General features: G+C 40.8%; 1 protein-coding gene across 2 annotated transcripts in view; it reads right to left on the reverse strand.

Annotated features, from left to right (window-relative positions):
• VGLL4 (vestigial like family member 4) overlaps positions 1-17,192 on the reverse strand; it is a 162,725-nt gene that overhangs the window by 129,563 nt on the left and 15,970 nt on the right. For both annotated transcript variants that reach the window (XM_010377284.2, XM_010377285.2), the window contains exon 2: positions 16,143-16,219. In XM_010377284.2, the coding sequence (XP_010375586.1) occupies positions 16,143-16,206 (64 nt within the window). In that variant the 5' untranslated portion in view covers positions 16,207-16,219. The remainder of the gene's footprint in view (positions 1-16,142; positions 16,220-17,192) is intronic.

The following is a 17,192-nucleotide window of genomic DNA, read 5'->3' on the forward strand; positions in this document are numbered from 1 at the left end:
TTGTTACCATGGATTTGTCGCCCAAAAAAGTTTAAGAAATACTGCTGTAATTATCCCTATGTCAGTATTATCCCATTCCAACTACTTCATAGTAATAAAATTTATAAAGTGTTTTAATGTCTGATATTAAAATAAGCAAGCAACTCCCTTCCCTCCCCGCCTCTTTTCTTCCAAAAATTTTCAGGTAAACTTCAGAATCAGCTTATCAATTAAAAATAATACTTTTGATATTCCAATTAGGATATATTCAATGTATAGATTAATTTGAGTGTAACTGACATCTTTGACTGAATTTTCCTATGTAGAAATGCCTACATTTCTATTTCAGTAGTTTTATGATTTATTCACAAAGGTCTTAACATGTTTGTTTGTTTTTTTTTGGTTTTGTTTTTTAAGAGATGTGGCTCTTGCTATGTTACCCAGGCTGGTGTCAAACTCCTGGCTTTAAGCAATCTTCCCACCTCAGCCTCCCACAGTGCTGGGATTATAGATGTGAGGCACTGTACCCAGCCCTGAGACTTCTGAGATAATTCCTAACTGGTTATTTCAAGTGAACAGAGATAATATTGATTTTTACATATCACTCTTACAACCAGCTGCCTTACTTAAGCCTCTAATTAGTCCTAGGAGGTTTTTCCCCCATTTATTGTTATGATTTTCTGGTAGACTATTATGACACCTGAAAATTACAGTTTTTCCTGTATCTTTTCAGTTTTTATATATCCCTTTTTTAAGAAAAATCACTAGCTAGAACGTCAAGTTCAATGCTACTTGAGTTGTGTCTTGCTCCTTAATTTGTTCCACCATTAAACATACTCATTGTAAGTTTCTATCAGATATATTTTATCAATTAAAGACAGTTTCTTTTGATTTACATCTTACTAAGAGTTTTTATCACAAATAGGTGCTGAATTTCATGACTTTTTTAGACTTCTGTCATAAATATATGAACTTTTCCTTTTATCTATTAAAGTAATATAATTTATTACATTACAAAAGTTACTATTATTGAAACATCCTTGCATTCTTGTGATGCAAATGGCTTACTTGCACATGGGATATGTTACTCTTTCAATATAATTGCTAGCCTGAAATTTTAACTTTGAACTCTCCTATCTATGTACTTGATTTTATATACATATACTTTGTGTTTTATTTAGCTTTAGTATCATGTTATATTAGCCTCACAGAAAGAATGAGAAAGTGTGCTATACTATAAAATAGTCTTATAACATAGGGAAATCTGTTTCTGTAAGATTTGGTAAAATTCACCTATAAAACCATATGGGCCTCACATCTCTGACTACTTGTTAAATTTTGACCATTATTGACCAATTTAGGTTTTCAACCTCTTTCTGATTCAAACAGAATCATCTATTTCATCTATATTTTTCATTTTTTGGTCACGTGCATATATTTGTATAGTATTCTCATCTATATACACAGTAATGTCCCTTTTCTTGCTTCTAATGTTCTGTAATTACACACTTTCTTCTTTTTCTTAATGAATTCACCAAAGGTTTGTTTAATTTATTGTTCTATTGTAGAAAACAGTTTTTGGTTGTCAGTTTTTTGTTATTTTTTTAGGTTTATTGGTTTATCTTCATTTATAAAGATAAAAGTAGACTGGGCATGGTGGCTTATGCCTGTAATCCCAGCACTTTGGGAGGCCAAGGCAGGTGGATCACCTGAGGTCAGGAGTTCAAGACCACCCTGGTCAACATGGTGAAACCCCGTCTCTACAAAAATACAAAAATTAGCCGAGCATGATGGTGGGTGCCTGTAATCCCAGCTACTCGGGAGGCTACGGCAGGAGAATTGCCTGAATCCGGGAGCCAGAGGGAGGCTGCAGTGAGCCGATATCGTGACACTGCACTCCAGCCTGGGGACTGAGCGAGACTCCATCTCAAAAAAAAAAAAAAGATAAAAGTAGAGATCAATTTTTTTTCTTTTGGAGGGATTGAGGAGATACTGGTCAAAAAATACAAAATTTCAGTACAATAAAAAATGTTCTAACTGAAAACAGAGGGAAAAGGTTTTCTTCTTTCTGCTTCGGGTTTGTCTTGTTGTAGTGGAGGGTGTTCCTTTGGTTCACTTACCTCCCATTTTTCTAATCAATGCATCTTCTTCTCAATGTTTCTTGGCCTCAGCCCACCAGAACATGCATCTGATGCATGTTAAGACTCTGGGGTTGATCTCCATGCCTGTTCCTTTCCTTGTCCTACTTCCCATCTCTGACTTTTTGATCGTTCTGCAGTGTTTTGCTATCGATCTTCCATATCACTAATTTTGTCTTTAATTCTATTTGCTTCTCAAGCCAACCTAGTTAACCTTTTAAGTTCGATCATCACATTTTTAATATCCATGAACTTTGTTGTTCTAAATGATCTTTTTTCACAGCAGGCTACTTAGATTTATTATACAGTAGCCCAAATCTCCTTGAAGATACTGACTAACATGTTTTTAGCTTGTGCTATGCTCCCCAAAGTCTGCTTACTCTGGGCCTTTTCTTTCACACTATTTATTCTCCTCAAATGTCTGGTGATCCTTTGATGTGCATTCACACTTTGGAATAAAAGACTGGGCCAATCAACAAGAGAAACCGCTGCATGCTTCCTGTCTGGTATTAACGCTCTCCTGGGGAAGGCCAGCTATCTGCAGGCTCTATGTAAGATGACAGAAAGTGTCCAATGATGGGCTTTGCTTTAAGGTATACAAGTAAACAAGCAGGGAGGCAGAGTAGGGGACAAACACCAAATCTGCCAAACAGTCTCTCCTCCAGTGGTGAAGGACATTCACAGACACTGCCTGCTAGAGAGCCTACACTTCCTTCCCAGGACCCTTGTTATTGCGGGAGCCCACAGGGATCTGACGCTCTGCTCGGCTTCTTTCTCACGCCCCAACACCCACTCAAGGATCCCTCCCCAGACACAGTTCTCAGTTTTGAGCCAGAGACCATTGTATAAATGTAATGCTTTGATTTCCTAAATATTACTCTAGGACCCCTTCCTGTTGGTGGTTGTTAGTCACTGTAAACTCAGCTTTTAATTCCCCCCTTTTCTTCTGCACCTGTGTTTTGAGTTACAATTGTTTTGTTTTTGTTTTCCTTTTGTCAATATAATACCATCTGTTTTCAGTCTTCCAGGAATTCTTCATAACTTTTAGTTTACTAGAGGTAGGCATCCTTTCAAATTTTCTAATACTGTTACAGATGTTTTAAAATATTCACCTTTTTTTATTTAAAAATATTTTTGGCAAGAGGGAAGCTGGATGCATGTGTTCAGTCTGCCATTTTACTCTAAAAATCCAGACTGTCCTCCTGAATGCCTAAATATTTTTTTCTAATTTAAAATGCTTTATTCAAAGCACCCTAAACTAGTACTTTGCTAGGGAACTGAAAAATATTCCTCTTCACTCTGCTTGCTAGTGAACAGAACAGACTTTTGGCCTCTTGAATTCATTTTAAAAGTAACTGCAGTCTAGTTAAACAAGGTAAGGTCCACAAAAGAAAAGACATTTAAGCAACATTTTCCAAAGAGAGAAAAAAACCACATATATGTAAGGTTTGATGAGACAGGCAGTCCTAGAAGAACAAATGGTACTTCACCAGATTTCAAATGTAAAGATTTATTTATTTACAAGGAATCAAAAGTTTGATCCAATAAAAAGGCAGTTACAATAAATCTAAAGCCACTAAGGATGTAAGTTTGATTTTTCAAGCTTGATTTGATTTCTATAAAAGTATAAACCCCAAATATATTGCTTCTACATGTTATATGCACATCAGATGCCAAGTCAACAACTATTTCATAAATGTATAACATAAATCTTCAAGAAAGCAAAAAAATATAAAGAAAAGATGGGGACTTTGTCTTTTAAAAACAGAAAATCTGAATGGGAAAAAACTACACACATATCTAAATTAATTTCCACACAGAGATAATGACAGATGTAGAAGATGGTGTCATGTTACATCCCACCTTTTCAGCTCTTACAGAATTGCTACAGTAATTCACAAGTATGGTGAGGGAGGGAGAGTAGCTGAAAGAGGTTGTTTTTTTTTTTAATCTGTTATTTTAGGTTTTACTAATGGAAGTATTGAGACTAGAACAAAAGCACATACTAGATAGATACTTACCTGACCAATCCTGGCAAGAGGACTATCGTCTCACTCATACGGAATTTTAAAAATCTGGAAGTCTTACATAAAAATCCAGGTTTCCAGTTTGTCTTGAGTAATCAGAAAAGTTGACAAATCCAGCCCCACATTCCTATGGGAAATCATAAGCTGGAGCCAGTGGTGTGCTGGTAAATGTTAACAACTGGTTCTCTATAGAAGAAAAACAAAAGCAAAAGCCCCTGACCGGTATAGCATTTGCCATGGTGTAAATATTCCCATCACGGCTGATTTCAAGCTCCCAAGGTGATGCCTGGAAATGACAGGCACAATCAGCTCATGGACAACAGTGGCCGGAGCTGAGTGGTGGCTGCCCCTTGGACAGGAGTTACGGGCCTTCTGTCTTCACTGCTCCCTACAGTCTTACAGTGGCTGCTCCCTGCCCTGGCACCAGCCTGCCCCACTCCTTTCTCTCTCTTCACCCCCAAGAACTCCTGAGCCAGATCCAAGCTGGTGGTAGGCCTGGACACAATGTCCCCCTAATTCTCATCAGATCACATGGAAAAATCATTGTTTAGGTAATTTTAGGAGGGACACTGCCAAGTCTGAATAGGTGAAGACAGCAATGAGCTCAGAAGACATCCCCGACACAGGATGGTTGACAGCACTGGCGATGTTCACACCAGATACTGACTGGGGCAGTGACTCTCAAGATGCAGAGAGAAGAGATGATGGGGAGGGAGAAGTACATCAAATGAAAAAAAAAAAAAAAAAAAAGAACCACTTCATCCAAAAATTCTTGATTCTGATATGTTAAATTGAATTGCAAATGACATTAACTGTCCATAACACTTTTATGTGCACTAAAGGAAAATATGGATCTCTAAGGATTGTGAAACATTTGTTTAAAGGAAACAGTCACCCTCCTCAAGTGTCTAAAGAGCTATTCAGTGGAAAAATCTATTTTCAGCATCCATTATGCTAATTAACAAGGCATGTTATTTTCACCAGTGGATATCCAATTTCTAACATTTATTATGCTAATTTGATCTGATATAGAACTATAAAAATAGTACAGACACTGGTAGTAGCTGTCTCTGGAGGGCAGCCCTTCTGATTAAAGGCCAGATGTCTAGCCCTGGATACCCCCATCTAGAGAATGGCTTAAATAAGCACCTTAACACTAACCCACCTGATGTTTTATGAAGCTTTTTGAATTAGAATAGACTACTGGGAGATGATATTTTTTGATGTCATTGTTCATAAAAGGGAAGTAACTGAAAGCGCCAACCTTTAGAAAGGACAGTAATATCAGTGCTTATTTTAAACTAAGGGGAGTTTAGGAACATGGTCCGGTCAGAGGAGGAGTGCTCCCCTGTGGTGCCTGAAACACTCCACTATCCACAGCTGCCAACACTCCCCTGGGAACTACTGTTCTGATGACCCCAGCAGCAATGCACAATTCAGTGCCCCAGCACCAAAGGAGGAAAGAAGACAGAGGTTTGTTTGTTTGTTTTTATTTTTTGGGGGGGGGGAGATGTTTATTTTACTTTAATCTTGCATTAGTCATCCAGCTTCTCCTAATTTTTCTTCTCTTAATTTTTCCTCTGATACCTCCCCCACCCAGTCTACTGCAAAGGCTCTTGCTCTAAGAAGTAATGAAAATAGGCCAGGCGCAGGGTCTCACACCTGTAATCCAAGCACTTTGAGATGCTGAGGCAGCGGATTGCTTGAGCACAGGAGCTCAAGACCAACCCGGGAGACATGGCGAGACCGTCTCCACCAAAAATACAAAAAATTAGCTGGGTATGGTGGTGTGCACCTGTGGTTCCAGCTACTCGAGAGGCTGAGGTGGGAGGATCACTTGAGCCCTGGGAGGCGGAGCTTGCAGTGAGCCAAGATTGTGCCACTGCACTCCAGCCTGGGCAACACAGCGAGACCCTGTCTCAAAAAAAAAAAAAAGTAAATGAAAATGTTTTGTAAACTACAAAGTATTATCAAATAGAAATAGTATTCCTTGGAATTTGTATATTATTAATAGTAACAGTGATCATTAAAATGAGTCATTTCTGCTAGTGTTTAATAAATTAATTCCTTAGAGATAAGTCTCCCTCCAGGGGCTACTTCATTACCAATAAATGTTTACTAAATGCCCACCATGTGCACCAAATGGTAGATGCTTGGAATACAAAAGCAGAAGGGAGCAGGATTCTCGCCCTCAACAGGCAAGGATCTCCTATAGACTCACAGCATCTTAGGCCATCCTTCAAGTCTGGCCACCCTCCCCATGACAATCCCTTCTATGTTGCCTCTGAACAAGGGTTATCTTGTTTCTAATTAAACACTTTGGCAAAGTGGGCTCTCGTTACCTGGTAAAGCAGCTCTTTTCACCTGATATGTTCAGTTAGCTGAGGTACTTACTGGGAAAGAAAACTCCATACATATGAAGGGGAGTCCTATGGCAGTGTGCACCTGAGCCATCACACACACAAGAGGGCAGAGCTATGAACGGGGGACGAAGGACAGTCCCCGAGCACATGCCAGCACACGTCCTGAATGTACGGCTGGTTATAGCTAGTTAATATTTTGGAAATGCTATTTTATTGGCTAGGAAGCCTTTTCCAAATGAAAATCTCTTTACTGATACATTAGCGAAGGTAGTATAGAGGAGTTTTATTTTGGTTTTTTTTTTAATCAGCAGAAAAGTCTTTCCCGTCCTCTGGGCAGACAGATAGCAGAAAATTATGGGCTTAGGTTTCACAGCCAGGCTGCTTCTGTTCAATTCTCAGCACTGCCACAACCAGCTAAGTGTACTTGGGCAAACTACAGAAGCCCTATAAACCTTGGTTTCCTTATCTATAAAATGGGACTAATTATAGCACCTACTTAATAGGGGTGTCCTGAGAGCTGAATGAGATGATACTGTAATCCTTAAATTGAGGTCCCCAGACAAACGCTCAGGAGTTCATGAGAAATTTTTACTTTCATTATTTCATGGAGAATCTTTTTTAAAATTTGACATAAGCATCCTCTGAATCAGATGGCTAGCTATTATGTCACTAAGTATTGCTATATAATTTCAGTGACTATGTTTGTATTTTTCCGGTCTAATGAAAAAAGGGGTCAGGCGCGGCGGCTCCCGCCTGTAATCCCAGCACTTTGGGAGGCCAAGGCGGGTGGATCACTTGAGATTAGGAGTTCAAGACCACCCTGGCCAACATGGTGAAACCCTGTCTTTACTAAAAGATAACAAAAATTAGCTGAGCATGGTGGCCAGTGCCCATAATCCCAGCTACTGGGGAGGCTGAGTCAGGAGAATTGCTTAAATCTGTAAGGCAGAGGTTGCAGTAAGCCAAGATTGCGCCACTGTACTCCAGCCTGGGCAACAGTGAGACACTGTCTCAAAATAAAAGAAAGAAAAAAGGACAGAGACAAACCCAATATGAAACTGAGGCATTTGCACTAAGAAATAGTCAAATTACGTCACCACAATCTGTATGATGAAAAATTTTACAAGAGTTTGCAGGATGAAAGTAGAGGGGAAATTGCATTAAAGGGCAAGTGGCATGACGGGTAGGCTAACATTACAGAATCAAATCTGGCAGGCTGGCAGCAGATGCCACAGTCGTGGAACAGAGGCTTGGTTGCAGCAGATCTTCATCTACTGTGTCATGGCTAGCTTTTATTGGCTATATTTAATCTATAAATGTGTATTGTAGTTATGAAGTTGTAAAGAAACTACCAGCATAAGGGCCAGGTCCAGTTTTGTGCCTCATATATTCAAGTAACATAATAAAGATAATCATATTGCACTTATGTAAGGGAATGTTCTCATTCTTTTTTTTTTTGAAATGGAATCTCACTCTGTTGCCCAGGCTGGAATGCAGTGGTGCAATCTCGGCGCACTGCAACCTCTGCCTCCCAGGTTCAAGCAATTCCCTGCCTCAGCCTCCCGAGTAGCTGGGATTACAGGCACCCACCACCATGGCCAGCTAATTTCTGTATTTTTAGTACAGTGTTTCACCATCTTGGCCAGGCTGGTCTCAAACTCCTGACCTAGTGATCCACCCACCAAGGCCTCCCAAAGTGCTGGGATTACAGGTGTGAGCCACCGCACCCGGCCCAGGAATGTTCTCACTCTTAAGAAATGCACACTGAATTCTTTAGGAGTAAGGAGGAATGATACTGCCCACTTACTCTATCTCAGGAAAAATAATATACAAATATATATACATACCTGTGTGTGTGTGTGTGTGTGTGTATATATATATATATATATAACACATGTACAGAAAGACAGAGAGAACATGTGCATGATGAAGGAAATGGGGGAGATACAAACAACTGGTGAATCTGGTTAAGGACATGTGGTAGCCAAAGAACTACAGCTTCTCATAACTAGAGGGATTGCACTTAAAGATTCAGATACAGAGTTCCCCTAGGAGTATCATTAGACCAGTGACTCATGTGGGGAAAGGGACCTGATGTCAGATGCACCTGAGAAGGCTTTGTCAGAATGCCTGCAAGTACCCCGTCTCCTCTCTGAGGATTGCGGATAGCAGCAAGCCACTCTTATGGATGAAAATGCATGGCACAACCCTCTGGTATTTTAGGATATGAAAGTAAAGCTCACTGACGCAGTGATCAGGTACGCCTCCAAATTACCAGAAATGATCACCGAAGGAAGTCCTTAATGAACACTACAGAAGAGTTGGCACAAAAAGGATACAAAGGCCATGTTATATTGAGCATTATTTTTAGACCTAACTTTTCTAAAGTGCAACTTTACAAAACCAGGAGTCCTCGAAATACACAGAGAAACAGACAGACATAGACAACAAAACAACAACTGCACTTGCCGTCTGGGCTTGCCTGAAGAAATTCTCCCATAGTTGCACACACAGTTGCTAGAAAACAAGAGTACAGTGCTCTTTCCCTCACGAAGGGAAAATCAGACTTAACACCAAGACTCCAAGGGGAATGGGCAGGAATGACATCAGTATGTTGTTCTCTTTCCAGGGCACCAGAGGACTTGGCACTCTGATCACAAGCAAACACAACTACTCCATTACAGGCAGTTCCTCCCTATTCTTTTTTTTTTTTTTTTTTTTTTTTTTTTTTTTTTTTTTTTTTTTTTTGAGACGGAGTCTCGCTCTGTCGCCCAGGCTGGAGTGCAGTGGCCGGATCTCAGCTCACTGCAAGCTCCGCCTCCCGGGTTTACGCCATTCTCCTGTCTCAGCCTCCCGAGTAGCTGGGACTACAGGCGCCCGCCACCTCGCCCGGCTAGTTTTTTGTATTTTTTAGTAGAGACGGGGTTTCACCGTGTTCGCCAGGATGGTCTCGATCTCCTGACCTCGTGATCCGCCCGTCTCGGCCTCCCAAAGTGCTGGGATTACAGGCTTGAGCCACCGCGCCCGGCCAGTTCCTCCCTATTCTAAGCCTACATTATTCCCGGGCTTTAGAGTCAGTACTCTAGAAAATGGTCACTCCCTTTAGTGAAACCTATTTGTCTCCCTCCTGTGCTCTGGGACATGCCTGCCCCTTTGCTGTACCATGCCTCAATCAAGTCTGCCTTGTAGATGCTGATCTACCCCAGCATGTCTGAATATTACCGGCTCCTTTTATTTTCATGGCCCATGTAGCAGTCAGATCATCCCAGTACATACAACAGAGAAGCCAGGAGTAAGTTTATCCCATGAAGGAGATGTAAACCAAATCATGTTTTTTCAAACTGTGGGTTCCCATGCATTAGTGGATCCTAAAATCAATGTAAGGAGCCATGACTCAACTTCTATTTAAATAGAGTGCAGACCAGAAAAGACACATCAAACTGCACTGTGCAAAGGAAGGGTAACCATTGTCTCCTCTTTTTAAACATTTTTTAAAACATATTTTAGAGACAGGGTCTCACTCTGCGGCCTAGGCTGGAGCGCAGTGGCACCATCATAGCTCACTGCAGGCTAGTGCTCCCAGGCTCAGGTAATCCTCCCACCTCAGCCTCCCGAGTAGCTGGGACCCCGCTGGGTATGTGCCACCCATGCCCGCCTAATTTTTAAATTTTTTATAGAGATGAGGGTCTCATTTTGTTGCCTATGCTGGTCTCAAAACTCCTGGGCTCAAGTGACCCTCCCACCTTGGTCTCCCAAAGTCCTGGGATTAGAGGTGTAAGCCACCACCTGAGCCAGTACTATCTCTTAAAACTTTTGGATTGGTTATCTCAGTATATGTATATGAAGACCACAATATGAAATGGCTTTTCTGAGACAGGGTCTTGCTCTGTGGCCCAGGCCTGAGGGCAGTGGTGCAATCATAGCTCACTGCAGCCTTCAACTCCTGGGCTTAAGCCATCCTCCTGCCTCAGCCTCTGGAGTAGATGGGACTATAGGCACACACCACCACACCCAGCTAATTTTTTTTTTTTTTTTCTTTTTGGAGAGATGAGGTCTTCCTATTTTTCCCAGGATAGTCTCAAACTCCTGGGCTCAAGCAATCCTCCCTCCTCAGCCTGCCAAAGTGCTGGCATTACAAGCATGAGCCACCATGCTCAGCCTAAAATGCTTTTTCACTGTGTGCCACAGTTAACAATATTCAAAAGCCACCGTATTAGATGCTGAGACAAAAGGAGAGAGAAAGAGACAGAAAAATCAGGAGTGGGCCCAGCTAAACTAGTCACAGGAGCAAATCCCATAAGAGGTTCACTTGGTTGATGCACAAGCCGAGCAGAAGTCATCATGATCTTGAGGAAAGAAATTAATCAGAGAAAACAGTATATAAGTCAACTAAACATTACGTTATCATTAATCTGATCTGGTTTGCTTTCCTTTTTAAGGCAAATATTGACTACAACCTAGAAATATCAACATATTCCACATAACGGGGCCATGTGTCCCCATAATAATAAAAGCTTGGGCTCTTAGGAATGCTTACTTGAAAGGATCATGGTAATCAATGCTTCATCAATTAGTCAACCTTCAATAATCATCTCCAAACAAGGAATTAGTGAATTTCTTGGGGCAGGTGCAAATGCAACCCCTGCAAAAGCTGCTGTCCTTGCCACATCACTCACACCAGCCCCATCCAGCCTTTCTGATCATCTGCATATTCATTCAAAAGCACTATCCTCTCCACCAAAACCCTCAAAGTTTTAATTTAAAATTATTTTAATCTAAGTGAGGGAGTCAGCGGATGCAATTAGATCTTAAAATTAGAAGCTATGGTAACCAAACATAATGATTTTGTAAACACTGCAATAAAATGGAATATCATGTTAAAGACATGCCAGGGTGTTGTTTTATACATTAGCACCAAACACCTTGCCCTCCCATTTTCATCAATTTACCCTGTTAAGAAACAGCTAGAGGCTGGCACAGTGGCTCACACCTGTAATCCTAGCACTTTGGGAGGTCAAGGCGGGTAGATTGCCTGAGCTCAGGAGTTCAAGACCAGCTTGGGCAACATGGTAAAACCCCGCCTCTACAGAAATACAAAAAATTAGCTGGGCATGGTGACACATGCCTGTAGTCCCAGTTATTCAGCAAGCTGAGGCACAAGAATCGTTTGAACCCGGGAGACAGAGACTGCAGTGAGCCGTGATCGCACCACTGCATTCCAGCCTGGGCGACAGAGCGAAACTCTGTCCCCAAAAAAAAAACCAGCTGGAAAAAAGTTGGGACTTCCCAGCACCAGTATCACCAATCACTGAAAGAAGAGGTTCCTCAAGCACAAGGAAGAACACCAATCTCAAGTTGTATTTCCATTCAGTACCTTCCAGGGTTACCCTAGACACTGATTACATCAGTGTCTCATGAGCAGTGGAAAGATTATTTTAAGTAAATTCATCCCTTCTAGGCCATCTAGATAAGTGACTATTGTGTTACTACAAAACCACCATTTTACTATTTATTTTAGCTCTACAGTATACTATTGAGATATTTCTTTTATTCTCCACTAGTAGACACACTGAAGCCTTAATACTATCGGTATTACAGACTCAAGTCCTAATTGGTACTGTTCCCTTCAAAATGCTGAAACAATAACATCCTCAAAAATGCCCAAGTTTTCAGTTCTCCAGGAGCAAAGGAAAAGAGAATCATTTAGGTCACCTTGATGAGTTGGGAAACTGATCTCAAGTAGTAGAACATTTTTCTGTTTGTAATAAGAGGCCCAAATCAGATTACATTCACAAGGCTTTTTTAAAGTGTTGAGGAGAATGTTAACCTCCCCTAAAGTCTGAGAGTAATTTACAACAAAAGCTAAAATAGAATTAATGTAGGGCAGAGAAAGCTGAGTCAGGCTGAACCAGCCCAAATAAGTCTAAGAAATCAACTGAAAGACATTGAAACCTAATGTTCAACTTTGTCTATAAATTTTTGGACTTTTCACACACTTACATAGTAACACATAATTAATGAATTAGGTAAGAAAATACAATGCCTGGTTTTCGAGCTCTGCATACTTGAGAGTGGTACACAGAACACAACAGTAAGAAAAGTCTCCCAAAAATGTTAATAATAATTAAAGACAGCTTTGAACTGTTTTCCTCTTATTCAAATGTAAAAAATGTAAAAAATGACCCTAAGAAGCTGAAACCATGACACAGGGATTCTAGAATTATGCCAGCCCATCCCTAAAGCAACTGGAGTCATTAGAGTCAAAAGAATATTCGGCTAGGCATGGTAGCTCACACCTGTAATCACAGCAGTTTGGGAGGCCAAGGCGGGTGGACTGCTGGAGGCCAGGAGTTTGAGACCAGCCATCTCTACAAAAAAAAAAAAAAAAAAAAAAATTAGCCAGGTGTGGTGGTACACGCCTGCAATCTCAGCTACTCAGGAGGCTAAGGCAGGAGGATTACTTGAGCCTGGAAGGCAGAGGTTGCAATGAGCTGAGATCACACTACTGCACTGCAGCCTAGGTGACAGAGCAAGTCCCATCTCAAAAAAAAAAATTTAAAAAAAGGAGAATGATCTAGGATAAAGTCTATTCTCTGATTTGTTAGAGCCTTACATGGGAATTTATCCTCATTCTTCAAAAACACCAATGGGCTGTAAGAGTTCCTTTCTCCCTTAGCAGTATCATTTTGTTTCTCCAAAAACAGCTCTCCCAAACCATAGGTTCCAAAGGGAGTCTTGCATCTACATTACCAACTGTGCTTGTCCCCCGCTTCTATACATTTTACAGCCACAAGAGTCCGCAAACAAATGTATTCATGAGTCCCATGAAGGCAGGGACTGCCCCTTCTTTATCTTTATATGCCCCTCATACGTAAGAGTTCAATCATCACTCACTAAATTGAAAACTAGATAGGCCTCCAACTGGAACAGAATGATCAAAAGAGAAGAGAAGAAAGTCTTTACTCTCCCCACTCAAAGACACAAAGGGTTACCCTGAGGTCATTATTCCTATTTTTCAATGTATAAACAATGAAAGATATAAGATCAATGTTTTATTGATCTTAACTAAAGTTGGGCATTATAAAAGAGAGAAATTCAAACTACTACCTTATATAAAAATTTCTAAACTAACTATATTGGTGTTCAACGAAGTGTGCAAATAGCTATTCCAGTCAGCCACTTCTCCAGGGTCCTCACTGCTCCCTGCCCTGGTAACAGACCACCCCACCCCTTTTTCTCCCTTCACCCCCAAGAACTCCTGAGCTAGAACCAAGCTGGTGGTAGGCCTGGACACAATGTCCTCCGAATCCTCATCAGATCACATAGAAAAATCATTGCTTAGGTACCACAGTTTAGGAGGGGCACTGCCAAGCCTGGGTAGGTGAAGACAGCAATGAGCTCAGAAGACATCCCCGACACAGGATGGTTGACAGTGCTGGAGATAGGTGCTATGTAATTGTAGAAAGTCACAATGTATTGCAATCTTAGAGGAATAAAGGAGTTTTGTTGTTGTTTAGATAAAAAGCCTTTAGCCTGAGCTGTGTCTCCCGAGCTCCAATTCCTCAGATTCCCACTTAACATTCTTCAACTTCAACTTCTTTAGTAAGGGATAATTATACCTCACCATCAGGTGGTTATATCCTCACAACAATCAAAAGCTAAGTAAGTGTGAATTATACAAGAGGTTGAAAAAACCTTACTAGCTACCTCACCCAGTCACTGGTAGAATGATGATGTTGTAGGGGTGGTGGTGGGAGGGTGGGAAGACACAGACGCATGGTGATAAGGTTTAGATATTTGTCTCCTCCAGATCTCATGTTAGAATGTGATCCCCAACGTTGGAAGCAAGGCCTAGTGGGAGGTGTTTGGGTCATGTGGGGTGAATCCCTCATGAATGGCACGGTGATGAATGAGTTCTCACTTTATTAGTTCACTCAAGAGCTGGTTGTTTAACAGAGCCTGGCATCTCTTCCTCTTTCTTGCCCCTCCTCTCACATATGACATGCCTGCTCTCCGTCTCCTTCTGCCAGGAGTAAAGCTCTCTGAGGCCACCCCAGAAGCCAAGCAGACACTGGTACCATGCTTGGACAGCCTACAGCACCATGAGCCAATTAAACTTCTTTTCTTAATAAATCACCCAGTCTCAGGTATTCCTTTACAGCAATGTCAATGGACTAACACACATGTTAATACAGAAGACTGGGAGAAGCACTATCAGAAGCCAACAATGTGCCAGGAGAGAGGGCAAGGCAGCCCCAACCAGGAGTCAAAAGCTAATTAGTAAGCTCAGTACACACCACAGCCCATTAATCCTCATGAACACTTTGTAAGTAGGTATTGTTGCTCCATGTTACCAATGAGAAAACTGAGGCTTAGAAAAATAAAAGTCTAACAGCCAGTAGAGAGGCAGACCTCAGATTTTAAGGACATGCACTTGCTGTCTGCCAATCCATGAAGGACTAAACTGGAAGGAGCTCATCTTCGAGAACTTATAATGTACCTAAATTTTTTGTTGTTATTAATATTTTAGTACTTAGCAAAAGAACTGTTCCTACATGAAACAGTAATTGTTACAATACTATTTAGCAAGTAACCTTAACTTTGGACAAAAACATTTAAAAATAAATATATTGTTGGATGAGCAGGAAAATCACTTTAAAATGTTGTAGAATAATCTTCCAGTATTGTTCCTTTCACCCATCCCTCAAACTACACTAACGAACATTTTTTTCTCCCAGTATTTGCTCTTTCTCAGCAATGCAAACATAATTTGCATGACTGTTTTCCATTATGACACATACTGTACAATTCCAACAACATACATGACATTCGATGATTTTTTCCATCTCTAGCTCTCTACTAGTCAATTAGTCGATCAACTAACACATATTTATCTCAGCATCTGAGACACATAAGGGGTATCTTCATTCCAGATCACTGACAGTCACCTGAGAAGGAAAGAACGACCTACGGTTAACAGTTTAAACTCTAGCATACAAAGTTAAAATACCAATTAAGGCCAGGCGTGGTGGCTCACGTCTGTAATCCCTGCACTTTGGGAGGCTGAGGTAGACGGATCATTTGAGGTCAGGAGTTCGAGACCAGCCTGGCCAACATGGTGAAACCCCGTCTCTACTAAAAATGCAAAAAAATTAGCTGGGCATGGTGGCAGGCACCTATAATCCCAGCTACTTGGGAGGCTGAGGCAGGAGAATCACTTGAACCTGAGAGGTGGAGGTTGCAGTGAGCCTGAGCCGAGACTGCACCACTGCAATCCAGTGTGGGTGACAGAGTGAGACTCCATCTCAAATAAATAAATAAATAAAACAAAATACCAGTTAAATACCAGTACCCATACTTGAGTCCAGGAGTTTGACACCAGCCTGAACAACACAGCATGATCCCATCTCAAAAAAAACAAAAAACAAAAAAACCAGTATCCATAGTTAAATGCCAGCTAAAAGACTTACATGTTCTTGAAAATACAAATGAGGATGTGAAGCTGTTCTCTCACATCCAAAATTAACAGCAAATAGCCAGAAAACCATGTAGAGAAGCACGTAATTTTGTTATGGAGCAGGATACAAGGGATCAATAAAGCACTTAAGCTATTTTATAATAGACTCCTCACTTACGTTTTTCGTCATCAGCATGCACCAGAGATGCTGCCCTGGACAAAACATCCAATGGCGTCTCCATTCCTGGTTGGAGCCTAGAAGGAAAAAATAAAAGGGGGAAAAATAATTTAAACAGAATTCAAAAGACTCTTAGAATCCTAGTCATTAACAGAATGAGTCCTCAACCAAATGCAAATCATTCTTCTAAGGATGAAATTCTTCCCACATGAAGAAACAGGATGGGCTTGGTTCAGGGAGAGAGAAAAGGGTTAAATTCCATTTAGTCTACTAAGCTAAACTTTGCCAACTCCAGGAAGCAGCTGATGGAGGAACTAAAAGAAGGGATATTGTGAATATTCATGCCCATGTTATTTGGTGCTTATGTTTATGTGCATGCATAACATGCCTGTATAGACATGCCCAATAAAAGAAAGGTTTTCAGAACAAAGGCTGCTCTATGAACACAGCATCACTACCAGTGAGGTGGTGATGCAGCTTAACAGAGGTGCAGCTTAACACACACCACATACTCATGGAAAGCTGTGTGAGAATCCCACTGGTAGGTTAAATGATATTTTAAGTCCAATATTTAAGTCCAATAAGAATCTTTATGTTAAAACGTCACGTTTTGTATAATAGTACACAATCACTGCCTATCATCAGTTTATCTAGCATCATGTTTTTTAATAAGACTGGATTTTTATTGTTTCCTTAAATTACAGCATACTATAAAAGTTAAAACAGCAAAAGATTTAAAGTTGGAGGAAAGCCCTGGAAAACCAGAATGCTTTTGCCCAGTTTCCCTTTTCTAGGTTATTTAAACACACACACACGGTTACTGGCACACACACCCTACTAGCTCACCAGCTGAGAAAAACAACTCCTTAACTGTACCACTTTACAGACACTTGGAATTTATTCAGCATTCTTCAACATGTATGGAGTACCTACTACATATGCACCGGTCACAACATGTGGCAGACCAGCTTTTCTTTGTAATATTCATACCTCAGGCCTCCAAAGAAACATTGATCCGCCATGCACGGTAGCTCACGCCTGTAATCCCAG

The sequence above is a fragment of the Rhinopithecus roxellana genome, chromosome 1, assembly GCF_007565055.1.
Source record: "Rhinopithecus roxellana isolate Shanxi Qingling chromosome 1, ASM756505v1, whole genome shotgun sequence".
Classification (NCBI taxonomy): Eukaryota; Metazoa; Chordata; class Mammalia; order Primates; family Cercopithecidae; genus Rhinopithecus; species Rhinopithecus roxellana.